The sequence below is a fragment of the Carcharhinus amblyrhynchos genome, unplaced genomic scaffold (assembly GCF_965287045.1).
Source record: "Carcharhinus amblyrhynchos unplaced genomic scaffold, sCarAmb.v2.hapA chromosome_105, whole genome shotgun sequence".
NCBI lineage: Eukaryota > Metazoa > Chordata > Chondrichthyes > Carcharhiniformes > Carcharhinidae > Carcharhinus > Carcharhinus amblyrhynchos.
This window is the reverse complement of record NW_027649845.1, coordinates 571,373-597,477: the sequence shown is the minus strand read 5'-3', so window position 1 is coordinate 597,477 and position 26,105 is coordinate 571,373. Positions and strand designations below refer to the sequence as shown.

General features: G+C 48.0%; 2 protein-coding genes across 2 annotated transcripts in view; both read left to right on the top strand.

Moving 5' to 3' along the window:
* The window catches only part of LOC145338604 (uncharacterized), a gene marked incomplete at its 5' end in the record, with an annotated part of 89,153 nt that extends 81,548 nt beyond the window's left edge, over positions 1 to 7,605 (top strand). The window contains 8 exons of the mRNA XM_080182977.1: positions 1,912 to 2,187; positions 2,771 to 3,046; positions 4,250 to 4,525; positions 4,827 to 4,946; positions 5,328 to 5,603; positions 6,040 to 6,315; positions 6,753 to 7,028; positions 7,321 to 7,605. Coding sequence (XP_080039103.1) covers positions 1,912 to 2,187; positions 2,771 to 3,046; positions 4,250 to 4,525; positions 4,827 to 4,946; positions 5,328 to 5,603; positions 6,040 to 6,315; positions 6,753 to 7,028; positions 7,321 to 7,605 — 2,061 coding nt within the window. The remainder of the gene's footprint in view (positions 1 to 1,911; positions 2,188 to 2,770; positions 3,047 to 4,249; positions 4,526 to 4,826; positions 4,947 to 5,327; positions 5,604 to 6,039; positions 6,316 to 6,752; positions 7,029 to 7,320) is intronic.
* Positions 7,606 to 8,702: 1,097 nt separating this feature from the next.
* On the top strand, positions 8,703 to 15,745 carry LOC145338603 (uncharacterized). The gene is made up of 5 exons (XM_080182976.1): positions 8,703 to 8,812; positions 9,599 to 9,874; positions 10,455 to 10,730; positions 14,075 to 14,350; positions 15,563 to 15,745. Exons 2-5 carry the CDS (start codon positions 9,599 to 9,601, stop codon positions 15,743 to 15,745), a joined length of 1,011 nt encoding a protein of 336 aa, XP_080039102.1. The 5' UTR covers positions 8,703 to 8,812.
* Positions 15,746 to 26,105: the final 10,360 nt, after the last annotated feature.

Genomic DNA, 26,105 nt, shown 5'->3' with positions numbered 1-26,105 from the left:
ACCCCGTGCTGTACCTGTCCTGGGAGTGTTTGATGGGGGACAGTGTAGAGGGAGCTTTACTCTGTATCTAACCCCGTGCTGTACCTGTCCTGGGAGTGTTTGATGGGGGACAGTGTAGAGGGAGCTTTACTCTGTATCTAACCCCGTGCTGTACCTGTCCTGGGAGTGTTTGATGGGGACAGTGTAGAAGGAGCTTTACTCTGTATCTCACCCCATGCTGTACCTGTCCTGGGAGTGTTTGATGGGGGACCGTGTAGAGGGAGCTTTACTCTGTATCTAACCCCGTGCTGTACCTGTCCTGGGAGTGTTTGATGTGGACAATGTAGAGGTAGCTTTACTCTGTATCTAACCCCGTGCTGTACCTGTCCTGGGAGTGTTTGATGGGGGGACAGTGTAGCGGGAGCTTTACTCTTTACCTAACCCCGTGCTGTACCTGTCCTGGGAGTGTTTGATGGCCTCATGGTGAACAATCACTGAAACAACTATATGATGATATCAACAAATTCCACCCCACCATCAGACTCACCATGGACTATTCCCCAGAATCAGTTGCATTCTTGGACACACACATCTCCATCAAGGACAGTCACCTCAGCACCTCACTGTACCGCAAGCCCACAGACAATCTCACAATGCTCCACTTCTCCAGCTTCCACCCTAAACACGTTAAAGAAGCCATCCCCTACGGACAAGCCCTCCGTGTACACAGGATCTGCTCAGATGAGGAGGATCGTGACAGACACCTCCAGACCCTGAAAGATGCCCTCATAAGAACAGGATATGGTGCTTGACTCATAGATCGACAGTTCCGATGCGCCACAGCGAAAAACCGCACCGATCTCCTCAGAAGACAAACACAGGACACAGTGGACAGAGTACCCTTCGTCATCCAGTACTTCCCTGGAGCGGAGAAGCTACGACATCTTCTCCGGAGTCTTCAACATATCATTGATGAAGACGAACATCTCGCCAGGGCTATGCCCACACCCCGACTTCTTGCCTTCAGACAACCACACAACCTCAAACAGACCATTATTCGCAACAAACTACCCAGTCTTCAGGAGAACAGTGACCACAATACCACACAACCCTGCCACAGCAACCTCTGTAAGACATGCCAGATCATCGACATGGATACCATCATCACACGTGAGAATACCATCCACCAGGTACACAGTAAATACTCTTGCAACTCAGCCAGCGTTGTCTACCTGATACGCTGCAAGAAAGGATGTCCTGAAGCATGGTATATTGGGGAGACCATGCAGACGCTACGACAACGGATGAACGAACATCGCTCGACAATCACCAGGCAAGACTGTTCCCTTCCTGTTGGCGAACACTTCAGTGGTCACGGGCATTCAGCCTCTGACCTTCGGGTAAGCATTCTCCAAGGCGACCTTCACAACACACGACAGCACAGAGTCGCTGAGCAGAGACTGATAGCCAAGTTCCACACACACGAGGACGGCCTCACCCGGGATCTTGGGTACATGTCGCACTATCTGTAACCCCCGTGACTTGCCTGGGTTTGTAAAATCTCACTAACTGTCCTCTTGGAGAGAATACACATCTTTGTAAACTGTGATCAGTGCTCCTTCCACTCACACTGTCAGCCACTTCAGGTCTTGAACAGCAGGTTAGGTGTAAGGATTCGCATTCTAATCAGTAATCTCTGAACTGTCTGTGCTTTATATGCTCTGTCTGAGGCCAGAACTCTCCATTCACCTGACGAAGAGGGAAGCCTCGAAAGCTTGTGAGTTTACTATCAAATAAATCGGTTGGACTAAAACCTGGTGTTGTCAGACTTTTTACTGTGTTTACCCCAGTCCAACGCTGGCATATCCACATCGTGTTTGATGGGGACAGTGAAGGGAGCTTCACTCTGTAACTGCCTGTTTTGTATTTCAGATGCTCGAAACAGAGGGTCCAACACAACTATTGAAGACCAGTCCACGAGCAATGCAGGATCTCCTGGAGATGAAAGTCACTGAGCTGAAGAATGATTTTAACGAGCAGCTGACAGTGACTGAGGAGGAAACATCCTCATATGTTAAAGAGTTGGAACAGCAATTGCAGGAAGAGCGTTTAGCTGTCTGTCAGAATTACAAGGCATTATTTATGAATGCAGTTGAGGAAACTCATCAAGAAATGCTGACAAGCTTCCAAACATTCTGCAAGGAACAGGTAGGTTAGATAAAAATTTCAACGAGATTGTGAATGGAACGGTGTAGTGGGAGCTTACTCTGTATCTAACCCCGTGCTTTACCTGTCCTGGGAGTGTTTGATGGGGGGGACAGTGTAGAGGGAGCTTTACTCTGTATCTAACCCCGTGCTGTACCTGTCCTGGGTGTGTTTGATGGGGGGACAGTGTAGAGGGAGCTTTACTCTGTATCTAACCCCGTGCTGTCCCTGTCCTGGGTGTGTTTGATGGGGGGACAGTGTAGAGGGAGCTTTACTCTGTATCGAACCCCGTGCTGTCACTGTCCTGGGAGCGTTTGATTGGGGGACAGTGTAGAGGGAGCTTCACTCTGTATCTAACCCCGTGCTGTACCTGTCCTGGGGGTGTTTGGTTGGGACAGTGTAGAGGGAGCTTTACTCTGTATCTAACCCCGTGCTGTACCTGTCCTGGGGGTGTTTGTTTGGGACAGTGTAGAGGGAGCTTTACTCTGTATCTAACCCCGTGCTGTACCTGTCCTGGGGGTGTTTGTTTGGGACAGTGTAGAGGGAGATTTTCTCCGTATCGAATGCCTGCTTTCTCGAATTTCAGGTACAAAGTATGGACACTGAATCAACCTTGATTACGAACACTCCGCGTTCGATGAGGAAACTTTTGGAAACCAAATCCACACAGCTTCTTGATAATTTTCGTCATTCTCTGGGTGAAAATGCGGGTTTGATGGAAAGAGAGATTTCGAAACTCGAGTCAACAATTATGTCTCAGCAAGGGAAATATATTCAGACTTTCACATCCACGTTTAATTGTGTGAAGGAACGTCTGAAGCAGGAGAGACTCACGGAGTTTCAGAATTTCTTCAATCAGAAGGTACTTTATATTCAGATCAGTGTTTTAGTAATGGGATATTCCCGAGGGAGCTTTACTCTGGATCAAACCCCGTGCTGTACCTGTCCTGGGCATGTTTGATGGGGACAGTGTAGAGGGAGCTTTACTCTGTATCTAACCCCGTGCTGTACCTGTCCTGGGAGTGTTTGATTGGGGACAGTGTAGAGGGAGCTTTACTCTGTATCTAACCCCGTGCGGTACCTGTCCTGAGAGTGTTTGACTGGGGACAGTGTAGAGGGAGCTTTACTCTGTATCTAACCCCGTGCTGTACCTGTCCTGGGCATGTTTGATGGGGACAGTGTAGAGGGAGCTTTACTCTGTATCTAACCCCGTGCTGTACCCGTCCTGGGAGTGTTTGATGGGGGACAGTGTAGAGGGAACTTCACTCTGTATCGAACCCTGTGCTGTACCTGGCCTGGGAGTATTTAATGGAGGGACAGTGTAGAGGGAGCTTTACTCTGTATCTAACCCCATGCTGTACCTGTCCTGGGAGCGTTTGATGGGGGACAGTGTAGAGGGAGCTTTGCTCTGTATCTAGCCCCGTGCTGTACCTGTTCTGGGAGTGTTTGATGGGGGACAGTGTAGAGGGAGCTTTGCTCTGTATCTACCCCGTGCTGTACCTGTTCTGGGAGTGTTTGATGGGGGACAGTGTAGAGGGAGCTTTACTCTATCTAACCCTGTGCTGTACCTGTCCTGGGAGTGTTTGATGGGGGGACAGTGTAGAGGGAGCTTTACTCTGTATCTAACCCCGTGCTGTACCTGTCCTGGGAGTATTTAATGGAGGGACAGTGTTGAGGGAGCTTTACTCTGTATCTCACCCCGTGCTGTACCTGTCCTGGGAATGTTTGATGGGGGACAGTGTAGAGGGAGCTTTACTCTGTATCTAACCCCGTGCTGTACCTGTCCTGGGAGTGTTTGATGGCGGGTACAGTGTAGAGGGAACTTTACTCTGTATCTAACCCCGTGCTGTACCTGTCCTGGGAGTGTTTGATGGGGGACAGTGTAGAGGGAGCTTTACTCTGTATCTAACCCCGTGCTGTACCTATCCTGGGAGTGTTTGATGGGGGGAAAATGTAGAGGGAGCTTTACTCTGTATCAAACCCCGTGCTGTACCTGTCCTGGGAGTGTTTGATGGGGACAGTATGGGGGGCTACACTGTGTAACTGACTCTGCTTTGTGTTTCAGATGCGAGATACAGAGGGTACCACAGAACGATTGAAGACCAGTCCACGAGCAATGCAGGATCTTCTGGAGAAGAAAGTTACTGATCTGGAGAATGATTTTAAGAAGCAGCTGACAGTGACTGAGGAGGAAAAATCCTCATATGTTGAAGAGTTGGACCAGGAATTGCAGAATGTAGTTCGCAACTTCTGCCGCGATTACCAGCGGCTATTTCAGAGTGAGGTTCAGGAATTAAAGACGAATACACTGAAAGATTTTCAGCAACGCTGCAAGCAACAGGTACACTAAATTAAAAATAAAATGTGCTGTTCAATCATGATGTGTCGAGGGAGCTTTACTCTGTATCTAACCCCGTGCTGTACCTGTCCTGGGAGTGTTTGATGGGGGGACAGTGTAGAGGGAGCTTTACTCTGTATCTAACCCCGTGCTGTACCTGTCCTGGGAGTGTTTGATGGGGACAGTGTAGAGGGAGCTTTACTCTGTATCTAACCCCGTGCTGTACCTGTCCCGGGGGTGTTTGGTTGGGACAGTGCAGAGGGAGATTTTCTCCATATCGAATGCCTGCTTTCTCAAATTTCAGGTACAAAGTATGGACACTGAATCAATCTTGATTACGAACACTCCAAAGTCGATGAGGCAACTTTTGGAAACCAAATCCAAGCAGCTCCTTGATAATTTTCGTCAATTTTTTGGTGAAAGCGTGGGGGAGATGGAAATGGAGATCTTGAAACTCCAGACAGAACTTGCGTCTGAGATAGAGAACTGGATTCAGAGTTTCACATCCACATTCAATTCTGTGAATAAACGCCTGAAGCAGCAGAAACTCACGTAGTTTCAGAATTTCTTCAATCAGAAGGTAATTTATATTCACATCAATGTTTTAGTAATGGGATGTTCTAAAGGGAGCTTTACTCTGTATCTAACCCCGTGCTGTACCTGTCGTGGGAGTGTTTGATGGGGATAGTGTAGAGGGAGCTTTACTCTGTATCTACCCCCGTGCTGTACCTGTCCTGGGAGTGTTTGATGGGGGGACAGTGTCGAGGGGGATTCACTCTGTAACTGACTCTGTTTTGTATTTCAGAAGCGAGATACACAAGGTACCAGAGAACGATTGAAGACCAGTCCACGAGCAATGCAGGATCTTCTGGAGGAGAAAGTCACTGATCTGGAGAATGACTTTAAGAAGCAGCTGACAGTGACTGAGGAAGAAAAATCCTCATATGTTAAAGAGTTGGACCAGGAATTGCAGAAGGAAGTTCATGACTTGTGCAGTGATTACCTGCCGCGATTTGAGAGTGCGGTTCAGGAATTAAAGGAAAACAGGCTGAAAGATTTTGAGCAATACTGCGAGGAACAGGTACGCTAAATTAAAAATAAAATGTGCTGTTCAATCATGATGTATCGAGGGAGGTTTACTCTGTATCTAATCCCGTGCTGTACCTGTCCTGGGAGTGTTTGATGGGGGACAGTGTAGAGGGAGCTTTACTCTGTATCTAACCCCGTGCTGTACCTGTCCTGGGAGTGTTTGATGGGGACAGTGTAGAGGGAGCTTTACTCTGTATCTAACCCTGTGCTGTACCTGTCCTGGGAGTGTTTAATGGGGGGGACAGTGTAGAGGGAGCTTTACTCTGTATCTAACCCCGTGCTTTCCCTGCCCTGGGAGTGTTTGATGGGGGGGACAATGTAGAAGGATCTTTACTCTGTATTTAACCCCGTGGTGTACCTGTCCTGGGAGTGTTTGATGGGGACAGTATGGGGGGCCTCACTTTGTTACTGACTGTTTTGTGTTTCAGATGCGAGATACAGAGGGTACCACAGAACGATTGAAGACCAGTCCACGAGCAATGCAGGATCTTCTGGAGAAGAAAGTCACTGATCTGGAGAATGATTTTAAGAAGCAGCTGACAGTGACTGAGGAGGAAAAATCCTCATATGTTGAAGAGTTGGACCAGGAATTGCAGAATGTAGTTCGCAACTTCTGCCGCGATTACCAGCAGCTATTTCAGAGTGAGGTTCAGGAATTAAAGAAGAACACGCTTAAAGATTTTCAGCAACGCTGCAAGCAACAGGTACACTAAATTAAAAATAAAATGTGCTGTTCAATCATGATGTGTCGAGGGAGCTTTACTCTGTATCTAACCCCGTGCTGTACCTGTCCTGGGGGTGTTTGGTTGGGACTGTGTAGAGGGAGCTTTACTCTGTATCTAACCCCGTGCTGTACCTGTCCTGGGGGTGTTTGGTTGGGACTGTGTAGAGGGAGCTTTACTCTGTATCTAACCCCGTGCTGTCCCTGTCCTGGGAGTGTTTGATGGGGACAGTGTAGAGGGAGCTTTACTCTGTATCTAACCCCGTGCTGTACCTGTCCTGGGGGTGTTTGGTTGGGACAGTGTAGAGGGAGCTTTACTCTGTATCTAACCCCGTGCTGTACCTGTCCTGGGGGTGTTTGGTTGGGACAGTGTAGAGGGAGATTTTCTCCATATCGAATGCCTGCTTTCTCAAATTTCAGGTACAAATTATGGACACTGAATCAACCTTGATTACGAACACTCCAAAGTCAATGAGGCGACTGTTGGAAACCAAATCCAAGCAGCTCCTTGATAATTTTCGTCAATTTTTTGGTGAAAGCGCGGGTGAGATGGAAATGGAGATCTTGAAACTCCAGACAGAACTTGCGTCTGAGATAGAGAACTGGATTCAGAGTTTCACATCCACATTCAATTCTGTGAATAAACGCCTGAAGCAGCAGAAACTCACGGAGTTTCAGAATTTCTTCAATCAGAAGGTAATTTATATTCAGATCAGTGTTTTAGTACTGGGATATTCTAAAGGGAGCTTTACTCTGTATCAAACCCCGTGCTGTACCTGTCCTGGGAGTGTTTGATGCGGGGACAATGTAGAAGGAGCTTTACTCTGTATCTAACCCCGTGCTGTACCTGTCCTGGGAGTGTTTGATGGGGACAGTGTAGAGGGAGCTTTACTCTATATCTAACCCCGTGCTGTACCTGTCCTGGGAGTGTTTGATGGGGACAGTATGGGGGGCTTCACTCTGTAACTGACTCTGCTGTGTGTTTCAGATGCGAGATACAGAGGGTACCACAGAACGATTGAAGACCAGTCCACGAGCAATGCAGGATCTTCTGGAGAAGAAAGTTACTGATCTGGAGAATGATTTTAAGAAGCAGCTGACAGTGACTGAGGAGGAAAAATCCTCATATGTTGAAGAGTTGGACCAGGAATTGCAGAATGTAGTTCGCAACTTCTGCCGCGATTACCAGCGGCTATTTCAGAGTGAGGTTCAGGAATTAAAAACGAACACGCTTAAAGATTTTCAGCAACGCTGCAAGCAACAGGTACACTAAATTAAAGATAAAATGTGCTGTTCAATCATGATGTGTCGAGGGAGCTTTACTCTGTATCTAACCCCGTGCTGTACCTGTCCTGGGGGTGTTTGGTTGGGACAGTGCAGAGGGAGCTTAACTCTGTATCTAACCCCGTACTCTACCTGTCCTGGGGGTGTTTGGTTGGGACAGTGTAGAGGGAGCTTTACTCTATATCTAACCCCGTGCTGTCCCTGTCCTGGGAGTGTTTGATCGGGGGACAGTGTAGAGGGTGCTTTACTCTGTATCTATCCCCGTGCTGTACCTGTCCTGGGGGTGTTTGGTTGGGACAGTGTAGAGGGAGCTTCACTCTGTATCTATCCCCGTGCTGTACCTGTCCCGGGGGTGTTTGGTTGGGACAGTGCAGAGGGAGATTTTCTCCATATCGAATGCCTGCTTTCTCGAATTTCAGGTACAAATGATGGACACTGAATCAATCTTGATTACGAACACTCCAAAGTCGATGAGGCAACTTTTGGAAACCAAATCCAAGCAGCTCCTTGATAATTTTCGTCAATTTTTTGGTGAAAGCACGGGTGAGATGGAAATGGAGATCTTGAAACTCCAGACAGAACTTGCGTCTGAGATAGAGAACTGGATTCAGAGTTTCACATCCACATTCAATTCTGTGAATAAACGCCTGAAGCAGCAGAAACTCACGGAGTTTCAGAATTTCTTCAATCAGAAGGTAATTTATATTCAGATCAGTGTTTTAGTAATGGGATATTCTAAAGGGAGCTTTACTCTGTATCTAACCCCGTGCTGTACCTGTCCTGGGAGTGTTTGATGGGGACAGTGTAGAGGGAGCTTTACTCTGTATCTACCCCCGTGCTGTACCTGTCCTGGGAGTGTTTGATGGGGGGACAGTGTCGAGGGGGCTTCACTCTGTAACTGACTCTATTTTGTATTTCAGAAGCGAGATACACAAGGTACCAGAGAACGATTGAAGACCAGTCCACGAGCAATGCAGGATCTTCTGGAGGAGAAAGTCACTGAGCTGAAGAATGACTTTAAGAAGCAGCTGACAGTGACTGAGGAAGAAAAATCCTCATATGTTAAAGAGTTGGACCAGGAATTGCAGAAGGAAGTTCATGACTTGTGCAGTGATTACCTGCCGCGATTTGAGAGTGCGGTTCAGGAATTAAAGGAAAACAGGCTGAAAGATTTTGAGCAATACTGCGAGGAACAGGTACGCTAAATTAAAAATAAAATGTGCTGTTCAATCATGATGTATCGAGGGAGGTTTACTCTGTATCTAATCCCGTGCTGTACCTGTCCTGGGAGTGTTTGATGGGGGACAGTGTAGTGGGAGCTTTACTCTGTATCTAACCCCGTGCTGTACCTGTCCTGGGAGTATTTGATAGGGACAGTGTAGAGGGAGCTTTACTCTGTATCTAACCCCGTGCTGTACCTGTCCTGGGAGTGTTTGATGGGGGGACAGTGTAGAGGGAGCTTTACTCAGTATCTAACCCCGTGCTGTACCTGTCCTGGGAGTATTTGATAGGGACAGTGTAGAGGGAGCTTTACTCTGTATCTAACCCCGTGCTGTACCTGTCCTGGGAGTGTTTGATGGGGGGACAGTGTAGAGGGAGCTTTACTCTGTATCTAACCCTGTGCTGTGCCTGTCCTGGGAGTGTTTGATGGGGGGGACAGTGTAGAGGGAGCTTTACTCTGTATCTAACCCTGTTCTGTACCTGTCCTGGGAGTGTTTGATGGGGACAGTGTAGAGGGAGCTTTACTCTGTATCTAACCCTGTTCTGTACCTGTCCTGGGAGTGTTTGATGGGGACAGTGTAGAGGGAGCTTTACTCTGTATCTAACCCCGTGCTGTACCTGTCCTGGGAGTGTTTGATGGGGGGACAGTGTAGAGGGAGCTTTACTCTGTATCTAACCCCGTGCTGTACCTGTCCTGGGAGTGTTTGATGGGGACAGTATGGGGGGCTTCACTTTGTAACTGACTCTGTTTTGTGTTTCAGATGCGAGATACAGAGGGTACCAGAGAACGATTGAAGACCAGTCCACGAGCAATGCAGGATCTTCTGGAGAAGAAAGTTACTGATCTGGAGAATGATTTTACGAAGCAGCTGACAGTGACTGAGGAGGAAAAATCCTCATATGTTGAAGAGTTGGACCAGGAATTGCAGAATGTAGTTCGCAACTTCTGCCGCGATTACCAGCGGCTATTTCAGAGTGAGGTTCAGGAATTAAAGAAGAACACGCTTAAAGATTTTCAGCAACGCTGCAAGCAACAGGTACACTAAATTAAAAATAAAATGTGCTGTTCAATCATGATGTGTCGAGGGAGCTTTACTCTGTATCTAACCCCGTGCTGTACCTGTCCTGGGAGTGTTTGATGGGGGACAGTGTAGAGGGAGCTTTACTCTGTATCTAACCCCGTGCTGTACCTGTCCTGGGAGTGTTTGATGGGGGACAGTGTAGAGGGAGCTTTACTCTGTATCTAACACCGTGCTGTACCTGTCCTGGGAGTGTTTGATGGGGGACAGTGTAGAGGGAGCTTTACTCTGTATCTAACCCCGTGCTGTACCTGTCCTGGGAGTGTTTGATGGGGGACAGTGTAGAGGGAGCTTTACTCTGTATCTAACACCGTGCTGTACCTGTCCTGGGAGTGTTTGATGGGGACAGTGTAGAGGGAGCTTTACTCTGTATCTAACCCCGTGCTGTACCTGTCCTGGGAGTGTTTGATGGGGGACAGTGTAGAGGGAGCTTTACTCTGTATCTATCCCCGTGCTGTACCTGTCCCGGGGGTGTTTGGTTGGGACAGTGCAGAGGGAGATTTTCTCCATATCGAATGCCTGCTTTCTTGAATTTCAGGTACAAATTATGGACACTGAATCAATCTTGATTACGAACACTCCAAAGTCGATGAGGCAACTTTTGGAAACCAAATCCAAGCAGCTCCTTGATAATTTTCGTCAATTTTTTGGTGAAAGCGCGGGTGAGATGGAAATGGAGATCTTGAAACTCCAGACAGAACTTGCGTCTGAGATAGAGAACTGGATTCAGAGTTTCACATCCACATTCAATTCTGTGAATAAACGCCTGAAGCAGCAGAAACTCACGGAGTTTCAGAATTTCTTCAATCAGAAGGTAATTTATATTCAGATCAGTGTTTTAGTAATGGGATGTTCTAAAGGGAGCTTTACTCTGTATCTAACCCCGTGCTGTACCTGTCCTGGGAGTGTTTGATGGGGGGAAAGTGTAGAGGGAGCTTTACTCTGTATCTAACCCCGTGCTGTACCTGTCCTGGGAGTGTTTGATGGGGGGAAAGTGTAGAGGGAGCTTTACTCTGTATCTAACCCCGTGCTGTACCTGTCCTGGGAGTGTTTGATGGGGATAGTGTAGAGGGAGCTTTACTCTGTATCTAACCCCGTGCTGTACCTGTCCTGGGAGTGTTTGATGGGGGGGACAGTGTAGAGGGAGCTTTACTCTGTATCTAACCCCGTGCTGTACCTGTCCTGGGAGTGTTTGATGGGGGGGACAGTGTAGAGGGAGCTTTACTCTGTATCTAACCCCGTGCTGTACCTGTCCTGGGAGTGTTTGATGGGGACAGTGTCGAGGGGGCTTCACTCTGTAACTGACTCTGTTTTGTATTTCAGAAGCGAGATACACAGGGTACCAGAGACCGATTGAAGACCAGTCCACGAGCAATGCAGGATCTTTTGGAGGAGAAAGTCACTGAGCTGAAGAATGATTTTAAGAAGCAGCTGACAGTGACTGAGGAGGAAAAATCCTCATATGTTAAAGAGTTGGACCAGGAATTGCGGAAGGAAGTTTATGACTTCTGCAGCGATTACCTGCTGCGTTTTGAGAGTGCGGTTCAGGAATTAAAGGAAAACAGGCTGAAAGATTTTGAGCAATACTGCGAAGAACAGGTACGCTAAATTAAAAATAAAATGTGCTGTTCAATCATGATGTGTCGAGGGAGGTTTACTCTGTATCTAATCCCGTGCTGTACCTGTCCTGGGAGTGTTTGATGGGGGACAGTGTAGAGGGAGCTTTACTCTGTATCTAATCCCGTGCTGTCCCTGTCCTGGGAGTGTTTGATGGGGGAGAGTGTAGAGGGAGCTTTACTCTGTATCTAACCCCGTGCTGTACCTGCCCTGGGAGTGTTTGATGGGGGAGAGTGTAGAGGGAGCTTTACTCTGTATCTAACCCCATGCTGTACCTGTCCTGGGAGTGTTTGATGGGGGACAGTGTAGAGGGAGCTTTACTCTGTATCTAACCCTGTGCTGTACCTGTCCTGGGAGTGTTTGATGGGGGACAGTGTAGAGGGAGCTTTACTCTGTATCTAACCCCGTGCTGTACCTGTCCTGGGAGTGTTTGATGGGGACAGTGTAGAGGGAGTTTACTCTGTATCTAACCCCGTGCTGTACCTGTCCTGGGAGTGTTTGATGGGGGGACAGTGTAGAGGGAGTTTACTCTGTATCTAACCCTGTGCTGTACCTGTCCTGGGAGTGTTTGATGGGGGACAGTGTAGAGGGAGCTTTACTCTGTATCTAACCCCGTGCTGTACCTGTCCTGGGAGTGTTTGATGGGGGGGACAGAATGGGGGGCTTCACTCTGTAACTGACTCTGTTTTGTATTTCAGGTGCGAGATACAGAGGGTACCAGAGAACGATTGAAGACCAGTCCACGAGCAATGCAGCATCTTCTGGAGGAGAAAGTCACTCAGTTGAAGAATGATCTTAAGAAGCAGCTGACAGTGACTGAGGAGGAAAAATCCTCATATGTTGAAGACTTGAACCAGGAATTGCAGAATGTAGTTCGCAACTTCTGCCGCGATTACCAGCGGCTATTTCAGAGTGAGGTTCAGGAATTAAAGAAGAACACGCTGAAAGATTTTGAGCAACGCTGCAAGCAACAGGTACACTCAATTAGAAATAAAATGTGCTGTTCAATCATGATGTGTCGAGGGAGCTTTACTCTGTATCTAACCCCATGCTGTACCTGTCCTGGGAGTGTTTGATGGGGACAATGTAGAGGGAGCTTTACTCTGTATCTAACCCCGTGCTGTACCTATCCTGGGAGTGTTTGATGGGGGACAGTGCAGAGGGAGCTTTACTCTGTATCTAACCCCGTGCTGTACCTGTCCTGGGAGTGTTTGATGGGGGACAGTGCAGAGGGAGCTTTACTCTGTATCTAACCCCGTGCTGTACCTGTCCTGGGAGTGTTTGACGGGGGACAGTGTAGAGGGAGCTTTACTCTGTATCTAACCCCGTGCTGTACCTGTCCTGGGAGTGTTTGACGGGGGACAGTGTAGAGGGAGCTTTACTCTGTATCTAACCCCGTGCTGTACCTGTCCTGGGAGTGTTTGACGGGGGACAGTGTAGAGGGAGCTTTACTCTGTATCTAACCCCGTGCTGTACCTGTCCTGGGAGTGTTTGATGGGGACAGTGTAGAGGGAGCTTTACTCTGTATCTAACCCCGTGCTGTACCTGTCCTGGGAGTGTTTGATGGGGGGACAGTGTAGAGGGAGTTTCACTGTGTATCTAACCCCGTGCTGTACCTGTCCTGGGAGTGTTTGATGGGGGGACAGTGTAGAGGGAGTTTCACTCTGTATCTAACCCCGTGCTGTACCTGTCCTGGGAGTGTTTGATGGGGACAGTGTAGAGGGAGCTTTACTCTGTATCTAACCCCATGCTGTAACTGTCCTGGGAGTGTTTGATGGGGACAGTGTAGAGGGAGCTTTACTCTGCATCTAACCCCGTGCTGTACCTGTCCTGGGAGTGTTTGATGGGGGGACAGTGTCGAGGGAGCTTTACTCTGTATCTAACCCCGTGCTGTACCTGTCCTGGGAGTGTTTGATGGGGACGGTGTCGAGGGGGCTTCACTCTGTAACTGACTCTGTTTTGTATTTCAGAAGCGAGATACACAAGGTACCAGAGAGCGATTGAAGACCAGTCCACGAGCAATGCAGGATCTTCTGGAGAAGCAAGTCACTGAGCTGAAGAATGATTTTAAGAAGCAGCTGACAGTGACTGAGGAAGAAAAATCCTCATATGTTAAAGAGTTGGACCAGGAATTGCGGAAGGAAGTTCATGACTTCTGCAGCGATTACCTGCCGCGATTTGAGAGTGCGGTTCAGGAATTAAAGGAAAACAGGCTGAAAGATTTTGAGCAATACTGCGAGGAACAGGTACGCTAAATTAAAAATAAAATGTGCTGTTCAATCATGATGTGTCGAGGGAGGTTTACTCTGTATCTAATCCCGTGCTGTACCTGTCCTGGGAGTGTTTGATGGGGACAGTGTAGAGGGAGCTTTACTCTGTATCTAACCCCGTGCTGTACCTGTCCTGGGAGTGTTTGATGGGGGGACAGTGTAGAGGGAGCTTTACTCTGTATCTAACCCCGTGCTGTACCTGTCCTGGGAGTGTTTGATGGGGACAGTATGGGGGGCTTCACTCTGTAACTGACTCTGTTTTGTGTTTCAGAAGCGAGATACACAGGGTACCAGAGAACGATTGAAGACCAGTCCACGAGCAATGCAGGATCTTCTGGAGAAGAAAGTTACTGATCTGGAGAATGATTTTAAGAAGCAGCTGACAGTGACTGAGGAGGAAAAATCCTCATATGTTGAAGAGTTGGACCAGGAATTGCAGAATGTAGTTCGCAACTTCTGCCGCGATTACCAGCAGCTATTTCAGAGTGAGGTTCAGGAATTAAAGAAGAACACGCTGAAAGATTTTGAGCAACACTGCAAGCAACAGGTACACTAAATTAAAAATAAAATGTGCTGTTCAATCATAATGTGTCGAGGGAGCTTTACTCTGTATCTAACCCCGTGCTGTACCTGTCCTGGGAGTGTTTGATGGGGGACAGTGTAGAGGGAGCTTTACTCTGTATCTAACCCCGTGCTGTCCCTGTCCTGGGAGTGTTTGATGGGGGGACAGTGAGGAGGGAGCTTTACTCTGTATCTAACCCTGTGCTGTCCCTGTCCTGGGAGTGTTTGATGGGGGGACAGTGTAGAGGGAGCTTTACTCTGTATCTAACCCCGTGCTGTACCTGTCCTGGGAGTGTTTGATGGGGACAGTGTAGAGGGAGCTTTACTCTGTATCTAACCCCATGCTGTACCTGTCCTGGGTGTGTTTGATGGGGACAGTGTAGAGGGAGCTTTACTCTGTATCTAACCCCGTGCTGTACCTGTCCTGGGAGTGTTTGATGGGGACAGTGTAGAGGGAGCTTTACTCTGTATCTAACCCCGTGCTGTACCTGTCCTGGGAGTGTTTGATGGGGGGACAGTGTAGAGGGAGCTTTACTCTGTATCTAACCCCGTGCTGTACCTGTCCTGGGTGTGTTTGATGGGGACAGTGTAGAGGGAGCTTTACTCTGTATCTAACCCCGTGCTGTACCTGTCCTGGGTGTGTTTGATGGGGACAGTGTAGAGGGAGCTTTACTCTGTATCTAACCCCGTGCTGTACCTGTCCTGGGAGTGTTTGATGGGGACAGTGTAGAGGGAGCTTTACTCTGTATCTAACCCCGTGCTGTACCTGTCCTGGGAGTGTTTGATGGGGGGACAGTGTAGAGGGAGCTTTACTCTGTATCTAACCCTGTGCTGTCCCTGTCCTGGGAGTGTTTGATGGGGGACAGTGTAGAGGGAGCTTTACTCTGTATCTAACCCCGTGCTGTACCTGTCCTGGGAGTGTTTGATGGGGGGGACAGTGTAGAGGGAGCTTTACTCTGTATCTAACCCCGTGCTGTACCTGTCCTGGGAGTGTTTGATGGGGGGACAGTGTAGAGGGAGCTTTACTCTGTATCTAACCCCGTGCTGTACCTGTCCTGGGAGTGTTTGATGGGGGGTAGTGTAGAGGGAGCTTTACTCTCCATCTAACCCAATGCTGTCCCTGTCCTGGGAGTGTTTGATGGTTAGAGTTTAAGGGAGATTAAGCTTCTTCTGACTCTGTTCATTGTGTGGTTTTCAGAAGAATTCTGGGCTCTCCTTCTGGAACATGTTCCGCTTCACAAGCTCGCTGCGGACCAGACTTGAGAAAGAGGCGGCGAATGTTCTCCATGATTTTGTGCGTTGTCTGTGTGACGATTTCCCTGAGAAGCAGTCAGTGGTTGATCAGCTTCGTGAAGAGATGTGGAGATTGATCGGAGAATGACACAGGTTCGATCCTGTTAAATTCTGAAATGTTTTTGTGATGATGGTTGGAGCTGTGGGACTGATTGTGTGTCTTTCCTCACTGTCCCATGGTCACGGGCACTGCTGCTTTTGCCAATATGATTGAGGGAGGTGGTGAGAGTTCCTGGTTCAGTTCAGGGGGTTTGATGGTGAGTGACTCGGGGAGAAGGTTGGTGAAAACACGATGTGGAACAAGAACTGCTGAAGTGACAGGGTTGGACTGGGATGTAACCACTGACCGGATGAGATGACCACCTTCAATAAAGATCAAAACTAAACTCCAACTGCGAAATTAGACAGCTTGGCTCTGCATAAAACAGGCTTTCAGTCCGTGAATTAAATATTCAATGTTAAAATGAAGAGAATCTTGGGGTATTTGTGATTGGGAAATATTCCATCATGTGAAGGAATCACAGAATAAAGAAAATATTCTCAATTTAACCAAAGCTTTCAGTCTGTCATTCATTTCCATTTCACACAGCGAGTCTGAGGCTGGGAGGACCAGTTCCTCCCTTTCATAAAACTGTACTGGCAACTGGAGATCGATTCAGTGCTGAGAGAGTCCCGCAGTGTGGGAGGGTCAGTGCTGAGGTAGTCCCGCACTGTGGGAGGGTCGGTGCTGAGGGAGTCCCGCACTGTGGGAGGGTCGGTGCTGAGGGAGTCCCGCACTGTGGGAGGGTCGGTGCTGAGTGAGTCCCGCACTGTGGGAGGGTCGGTGCTGAGAGAGTCCCGCACTGTGGGAGGGTCGGTGCTGAGAGAGTCCCGCACTGTGGGAGGGTCAGTGCTGAGGGAGTCCCGCACTGTGGGAGGGTCGGTGCTGAGGGAGTCCCACACTGCGGGAGGGTCAGTGCTGAGGGAGTCCCGCACTGTGGGAGGGTCGGTGCTGATCTCCCGCACACACACTCTCTCTCTCCCGCACACACAGTCTCTCTCTCTTTCCCGCACACACAGTCTCTCTCTCCCGCACACACACTCTCTCTCTCTCCCGCACACACTCTCTCTCTCTCCCGCACACACTCTCTCTCTCCCGCACACACTCTCTCTCTGTCCCGCACACACACTCTCTCTCTGTCCCGCACACACACTCTCTCTCTGTCCCGCACACACACTCTCTCTCTGTCCCGCACACACACTCTCTCTCTCTCCCGCACACACTCTCTCTCTCTCTCCCGCACACACACTCTCTCTCTGTCCCGCACACACACTCTCTCTCTGTCCCGCACACACACTCTCTCTCTGTCCCGCACACACACTCTCTCTCTGTCCCGCACACACACTCTCTCTCTCTCCTGCACACACACTCTCTCTCTCCCGCACACACACACTCTCTCTCTCTCCCGCACACACACTCTCTGTCCCACACACACACTCTCTCTCTGTCCCGCACGCACACTCTCTCTCTGTCCCGCACGCACACTCTCTCTCTGTCCCGCACACACACTCTCTCTCTCTCCCGCACACACACACACTCTCTCTCTCCCGCACACACACACTCTCTCTCTCTCCCGCACACACACTCTCTCTCCCGCACACACACTCTCTGTCCCACACACACTCTCTCTCTGTCCCGCACACACACTCTCTCTCTCTCCCGCACACACACACTCTCTCTCTCCCACACACACACACTCTCTCTCTCTCCCGCACACACAGTCTCTCTCTGTCCCGCACACACACTCTCTCTCTGTCCCGCACACACACTCTCTCTCTGTCCCGCACACACACTCTCTCTCTGTCCCGCACACACACACTCTCTCTCTCTCCCGCACACACACACACTCTCTCTCTCCCGCATACACACACTCTCTCTCTCTCCCGCACACACACTCTCTCTCTCCCGCACACACAGTCTCTCTCTGTCCCACACACACACTCTCTCTCTCTCCCGCACACACACTCTCTCTCCCGCACACGCACTCTCTCTCTCCTGCACACGCACTCTCTCTCTCTCCTGCACACGCACTCTCTCTCTCTCCCACACATGCACTCTCTCTCTCTCCCGCACACACACTCTCTCTCTGTCCCACACACACACTCTCTCTCCCGCACACACACTCTCTCTCCCGCACACACACTCTCTCTCCCGCACACACTCTCTCTCTCTCCCGCACACACACTCTCTGTCTCCCGCACACACACTCTCTCTCTCCCGCACACGCACTCTCTCTCTCTCTGTCCCGCACACACACTCTTTTGCTCTCCCGCACACACACTCTCTCTCTGTCCCGCACACACACACTCTCTCTCTCCCGAACACACACACTCTCTCTCCCGCACACACACACACTCTCTCTCTCTCTTCCACACACACTCTCTCTCTCTCTTCCAAAAACACACTCTCTCTCTCTCTCCCGCACACACACTCTCTCTGTCTCCCGTACACATAAGAACATAAGAAATAGGAGCAGGAGTAGGCCATCTGGCCCTTCGAGCCTGCCCCGCCATTCAATAAGATCATGGCTGATCTGTCGTGGCTCAGTTCCACATTCCCGCCCTCTCCCCATAACCCTTAATCCCCTCTCTTATCAAAAACCCATCAACCCGCGTCTTAAAAATATTTAGCGAGGTAGCCTCCACCACTTCAACGGGCAGAGAATTCCAGAGATTCACCACCCTTTGAGTGAAGAAGTTCTTCCTCAACTCCGTTCTAAACCGCCCCCCCTTCATCTTGAGGCTGTGCCCCCTAGTCCTACTGTCCTTTCTGAGCGGGAAGAGTCTCTCCACCTCTATCCTATCCATCCCATTCATCATCTTATACGTCTCAATGAGATCTCCCCTCATTCTTCTAAACTCTAACGAGTACAAGCCTAGTTCATTCAGCCTCTCCTCATAGTCCAACCCCCTCAACTCTGGTATCAGCCTAGTAAACCTCCTCTGCACTCCCTCCAAGGCCAAAATATCCTTGCGTAAGTGAGGCAACCAAAACTGCACACAGTACTCCAGCTGCGGCCTCACCAATGCCCTATACAGCCGCAGCAAGACCTCCCTACTTTTATATTCAATCCCCCTCGCTATGAAGGCCAGCATCCCATTCGCCTTTCTGACCACCTGCTGCACCTGCAGGCTGGGTTTTTGCGACTCATGCACAAGGACCCCGAGGTCCCTCTGCACCGTCGCCTGCTGCAGTTTTTCTCCACGTAAGTAATAATCCTTCCTACCATTATTCCTACCAAAGTGGACCACCTCGCACTTGCCAACATTAAATTCCATTTGCCATTTCCTGGCCCATTCGCCCAGCCTATCTAGATCCTTCTGCAGACTCTCCACACCCTCCGCACAATTTGCCTTTCCACCAATTTTGGTGTCATCAGCAAATTTCGACACCATACACTCGGTTCCCTCCTCCAGGTCATCTATATAAATGGTAAAAAGCTGAGGCCCCAGCACCGACCCCTGGGGCACTCCACTAGTCACCATCCACCAATCCGAATAGCACCCATTGACCCCCACTCTCTGCCTCCTATTTGACAACCAATCCTCTATCCACGCTAACACCCTACCCCCAACTCCATGTCCCCCGACCTTCTGTAATAACCTCTTGTGAGGTACCTTGTCAAACGCCTTCTGAAAATCCAGAAAGACCACATCCACCGGCTCTCCTCTATCCACCGCCCTAGACACATCCTCATAGAACTCCAATAAATTTGTCAGACACGTCTTCCCCTTAACGAAACCGTGCTGCGTCTGCTCTATCAAGCAATTCCCCTCAAGATGCCTCGCTATTTCCTCCTTGATGACAGATTCTAACATTTTACCTACAACAGACGTTAAACTAACCGGCCTATAATTCCCTGCCTTTTGCCTGGCACCCTTCTTAAACAACGGCGTAACATTAGCCATTTTCCAATCTTCCGGCACTTCCCTGGAATCCAGCGACGTCTGGAAAATAACCACCATGGCATCCACTATCACCTCCGCCATTTCTTTCAGAACCCTCGGATGCATTCCATCCGGTCCTGGGGACTTGTCCACAATCAGCCCCTCCAGTCTGTCGAGCACCGCCTCTCTAGTAACAGTAATGTCATTGAGACCCTCCAGTCCTACCACCTTTCCATCGCTAACACCCGGCAAATTATTCACGTCCTCCTCCGTGAAGACAGAAATAAAAAAGTTATTCAATACCTTAGCCATATCCCCATCCCCTACCACTAGGTCCCCTTTCTCATCCTCTAAAGGACCAACATTCACCCTAGCCAGCCTCTTCCTTTTTATATATTTATAAAAACTCTTGCTATCCTTTTTTATATTAAGCGCTAGCCCAGCTTCATAGTTTCTCCTACCCTTCTTTATCAACTTCTTTGTCAATCTTTGTTGACATGTAAACCTCTCCCAATCCTCTTCTCGCCCACTACTCTTAGCTACTCTAAATGCCTCCGCTTTTAATTTAACACTTTCCTTCACCTCCTTCGTTATCCACGGCTTATTACCTCTCCTCCTACGGTCCTTTTTAACCATCGGAATAAATTTCAGCTGAGCACCAAGAGAGATCTCCATAAAGATCCTCCACTGTTCCTCAGCAGACCTACCTTCCAACGCGCTCCCCCAGTCATCATTACTTAGATCACAACTTTGATGTGTACAGGGTGCAAAGTGGTTGGAAATTGGAAACATGTGTTCTGTTTGCTACTTTTACACAGAAGGCAGAAATATTCTTGATCAATAATGATCATTGGTAATTTAATCAGTATGTTAATCCTCTGAAAATAAATAAATTATAGACCGGTGAGTCTTACTTCTGTTGTGGGCAAGGTTTTAGAAAAAATTATTCGGGATAGGATTTATAGTTATTTGGAGAGTAATGAATTGATTGGAGATAGTCAGCATGGTTTTGTGGCGGGTAGGTCGTGCCTTACTAACCTTATTGAGTTTTTGAGAAAGTGACATAAGAACATAAGAACATAAGAAATAGGAGCAGGAGTAGGCCATCTGGCCCTTTGAGCCTGCCCCGCCATTCAATAAGATCATGGCTGATCTGTCGTGGCTCAGTTCCACCTTCCCGCCCTCTCCCCATAACCCTTAATCCCCTCTCTTATCAAAAACCCATCAACCCGCGTCTTAAAAATATTTAGCGAGGCAGCCTCCACCACTTCAACGGGCAGAGAATTCCAGAGATTCACCACCCTTTGAGTGAAGAAGTTCCTCCTCAACTCCGTTCTAAACCGCCTCCCCTTTATCTTGAGGCTGTGCCCCCTAGTCCTACTGTCCTTTCTGAGCGGGAAGAGTCTCTCCACCTCTATTCTATCCATCCCATTCATCATCTTATACGTCTCAATGAGATCTCCCCTCATTCTTCTATACTCCAACGAGTACAAGCCCAAAGACCAAAGAGGTGGATGGAGGTGCCTGCTGCAGTTGTAAATGTGCCTAGTTTGGGGGCGTTGAAGAGATCCGTGGATAGGTTTATGGATGGAAAGGGTTTGGTTTAGGTTAGAGGGTCATTGTTTTTTTTTTAACTGGTCGGCACAACATCGTGGGCCGAAGGGCCTGTTCTGCGCTGTAATGTTCTATGTTCTATGTTCTATATCTCCTTTCTACACGATGATAGTGAGGGTATTGCTTTTCTTGACTATGGTTAAAGGGGGTAAACAAGAAGTGATATTTTCGAGTGTAGCCTGTGTTTCAAAATAACACAAGCCTGAAGCAGGAGATTGAGCCTACAGCTTGTCAGGAGGAATGTTAGCTATTTCTTCATAAATGGCTTGGTACAAAGCAGAATGTGGACCTCTGCTACCCGCGATAGTTGGGCAGATAGCATATTATTACACTTCGAATTCTGATTTTTATTGATTCCATATCGCAATCTATGTCCAGGTTAGATTCAATCCAGAGTCTCGAGAATTTATCTTGTTTCTCTGCATCATCAATCCAGTGACGTTACCACTGCCTCCATCACCAATGTCGGTCAGATATGAATCAAGGGAGCTCGATTAAAGTTCAAATACAGGCATTAGTTGTGTTCATCTGCCCGAAGTTAATGCTGCACAGGGCAGACTTTGACCAGATTCCATCGCCGTATTTTGACATGGAACAGGCTGCTAACCTTTCGCCAGTGGGGTGGTCCTCCACACCAAGCATGACCGAACAGGAATCTTCACCGCTCTCACCGCATAACATTGTTGCCTTGGAAGGATTTTACAGGAAGTTTTGACAATTTATCCGCATGAAGTCTCGGGGCTAGACATGCAGCATCTGCCTCACAGAGTGGGACGCTACTCATTATATCTCCCTTAATCTCACTCCCTTAATCTGGTGCACATACAATTCTCTAAATTTGCACCCCTTTATTGTGGAAATTCAGATAAAAGTATCAAAATGAATCGAATTCTGTCAGAGATGTTGACATTAGACTGTCCTTAGACAGTGGTGATTTGCAACCGATAGCAAATGGAAATAAAATGTAAGATGCTAAATAATTAGCTCATACTTAGGAGCGGGAGTAGACAATGCATCCCTTCGAGCCCGCTCCACCATTTAACTTGATCATGGCAAATCTTACCCTGGTCCATTCTCCTGCTTGTCCTCCTTTGTGCTTTATCCCACTTTTCTTGAGAAATATGCCTGCATCTTTCTTGAATCTTCTGACTGATTTGCCTCCCCTGCGCTCTGGGCAGTCGTTCCACAGATTCACAGCTCTCTGAGACACATAGTTTGTCCTCACCTCAGCTTTGGATCTATTTCCCCTCTCTATATATCCATGAGCTCTTGTTCTACTCCCTCCCACATGGCGGCGCACCCATTCAAGATCCACCTCATTAATCCCCTTTAGCATCTTATTTACCTGGATAAGATCCACCATCATTCATCTAAACTCAAACAAGTACAAGCCCAAACTATTTCAATGCTCCTTGTACAGCAGGCCTTTGGAATCAAAGTTTGGTGAACGTGCCCTGAACTGCCTCCACTGTTAGCACATCCTTCCTAAAGGATGGGGGCTAAAACTGGACACAATACTCCAGGAGTCATCTCAACGTCTCATACAGCTTTAGCAACACGCTGAATCCATGTTTTCTGCAACAGATCCCAAGATTCAATTGTCTTCCTTATTATACGCTGCACATGCATAGCCAGTTTCCATCATTCATGCACAAAGACACCCAAATCCTTCTGCACTGGCACACTTTAAATCTGCTTCCTATTTAAATAATAATTTGACCTAAATGGATAAATTCACACCAATCCACATTAAATTCCATCTGCCAGATTCTGGCCCATTCTCCTCTGAAATCCATCTGCAAACTGTATAATCTCATCACCGCGTACTTGCCCACATATTTCAGTGTCATCCTCGAATTTTGCTATGTTACACTCTGTCCCCACCTGCAGGTCATTTATCTAGGTTATAAACAGTTGCAGATCGAAACTGAACACCCCAGCATCTCACAAGTTACTGTTCGCTCGCCATCCAGAGAAGGCCCATTTATCCCGAAACCCTGCTTTCATTCAGTCAACTAATCTTCTATCCAACACAACTCTTATGACTGAAACTTCTTAATCAGTCTTTTGTGTGGCATCTTGTCAAATGCCTTCGAGAGGTCAAGTCATACCGTGTCCACATGATCACCATCATGCACGTTGCCGGTTAAAAAGCTTAGAAAATCTAAGCAAGCTTATCAAGCACAACTTGCCCTTCCTAAAATCGTACTGACTCTGGTGAATTGAGCTTTTTTTCCCCACTGGTCAGTTCCTCCTCTTTAATGATTAACTCCAGCAACTTCCCACCATCGAGCTCAAATTAATTGGCCTAGAGCTTCCCACTTCTTATATCTCTCCTTTTTTGAATAAGGGCGTTCGATTTGCATTCCAATCCACTGGTACCTTTTCAGAATCCACTATCTCTGCTGCCAACTCTTCACTAAACTAGGGTGCAAGTCATCAGAGTTCAACTGGTTTGAATTCAAATTTTGTATCTTTTGCTATAACAATGAAACTCATGTGCTATTGGATGAACCAGGAATATGAATGCTCAATACACCCTCATTTAAATAGAACATAGAACACTACAGCACAAACAGGCCCTTCGGCCCACAAGTTGCGCCGATCATATCCATACCTACCAATCCATAGACCTATCTGTAACTCCCAATCCCATTAAACCCCATATACTCATCCAGAAGTCTTTTAAAAGACCCCAGCGAGTTCGCCTCCACCACCACTGACGGCAGCCGATTCCATTCACTCACCACCCTCTGAGTGAAAAACTTTCCCCTAACATCTCCTCTGTACCTACTCCCCAGCACCTTAAATCTGTGTCCTCTCATAGCGACCATTTCAGCCCTGGGAAATAGCCTCTGAGAATCCACCCTATCTATTCCTCTCAACATCTTATAAACCTCTATCAGGTCGCCTCTCAACCTTCGTCTCTCCAGGGAGAAGAGTCCCAGCTCCCTCAACCTATCTTCATAAGGCATGCCTCCCAATCCAGGCAACATCCTTGTAAATCTCCTCTACACCCTCTCAATAGCTTCCACATCCTTCCTGTAGTGAGGCGACCAGAACTGCGCACAGTACTCCAAGTGGGGTCTGACAAGGGTCCTATAAAGTTGCAGCATTACCTCCCAACTCCGAAACTCAATCCCTCGATTAATGAAGGCCAGTACACCTTCTTGACCACATCCTCCACCTGCGAGGCCGATTTAAGAGTCCTGTGGACCCGGACCCCAAGGTCCTTCTGATCTTCAACACTCCTAAGACTCCTACCCTTGATATTGTATTCCTGCATCCCATTGGTCCTGCCAAAATGGATCTCTACACAATTATCCGCGTTGAAGTCCACTTTTCCGCCCAGTCTTGCATCCTATCTATGTCACGCTGCAGCACGCTGCAAATGTACAGTTTTGCTGTTTCTCGTGCGGCTTGAAAGGAATTATTGTCCAATGCTCAGTTAATTTGTTTCTAGCATGTACAGAAAGCATTCTGTGAAAAGTGGTAGAGAACGGACACGTCTTGGATGTATGAGCCAGCATTCCTGGTTCAGGGTGGGTTCAGAAATATGATTTGAATCTTACCTTTTATTGATGATTTCCTCTGCACTACCGAAATAAGAGTGATGAACATGCAGATCAACAGGACACCGAGGGATAGGCAAATCACAAGAGGAATGAAGTGCTTTCACTCTCATACTCTTGATGAAAGATTCAAGAACGTTTTAAAACATAAAATATTCACAATGCTTTTCTAATGCTTACATGATTAGCGAATATTCAGATTGTCTTTAGAAATTGACAAAACTAAGGCAATGCCAAAAAGCCCCAATTATGTTTCCTAATATAAAATTAGCATTAATAATGACGGCTATTTCTTGATAAAGCAACAGATAGTCCAGGCGGAGAAGTTGAGATAAATTCGGACCTGAGGAAGACATGGTAAAACGGACACAATCATTTGCATTTTTGGTTAGAAAGATATCTGAAAACATGATTCATATTCAGTAAATAAATACACAGACCCAACCCACACCATTCAGTGCGATGAATGCTGGAGCAAATCACACTGCCTTCTTCCTTGTAATCACAGTCAGATTGCACTGAGGACGGAAAAGGACAGTCAAAGAAAATAAATTTGCTTCCGATTTACTTCACCTCATCCAGCCGGATAGTTTCCCCAGCTTCATTCAGGTCTCAGGAATCATTCAGGCGCTATTGCACAATATTCCCACTCTCCCAGAGCAGTTGTTGTTAGTTCCAGCCAAGCGTAAATGTTTCCTGAATGTCAAAGAACAAAGAACAACACAGCACGGGAAACAGGCCCTTCGGCCCAACGAGCCCGCGCCGCCGTCCCATTGTCTCAGTGACCTATTCATGATTTTAGTCTACGCCTAATGTGCGAGGATCAGGGAGGTCCAATATAGGGACAATTTGTTACCCAATCAATCAGCCTAAAAGCACATCTTTGGGATGTGGGAGGAAACCGGAGCACCCGGAGGAAACCCACGCAACCACGGGGAGAACGCGCAAACTCCCACAGACACAGGCCCAAATCCATGTGTCCGCACAGCAACAGAGATAGTCTCTGAGCTGTCATGTTGCCCTCGAGATGGTCCAGTTTAAGCACACTAACGACATGAAGCAATAGGCAACTCCCGAAGCAACATCCAAGAGCAGCCCACTACAACCTGCCGCATGCATGCCCCTTGCTGGTCAACAAGGTGGACTTAAATGCCTGTGGAGACAAAAAATTCATTATTAAACAGGAGAAGACTGTAACATCCCTGAGGCAAAAACGGAATCCCAAGCCTACAATGTTTAGTAAGGCCTGCTATATCCCCCTATATGTAGACCGCTCATGTGGCTGTCTAAGTGACTCTTAAACAACCCTAGCGTGCCTGCTTCCACCACCTTACT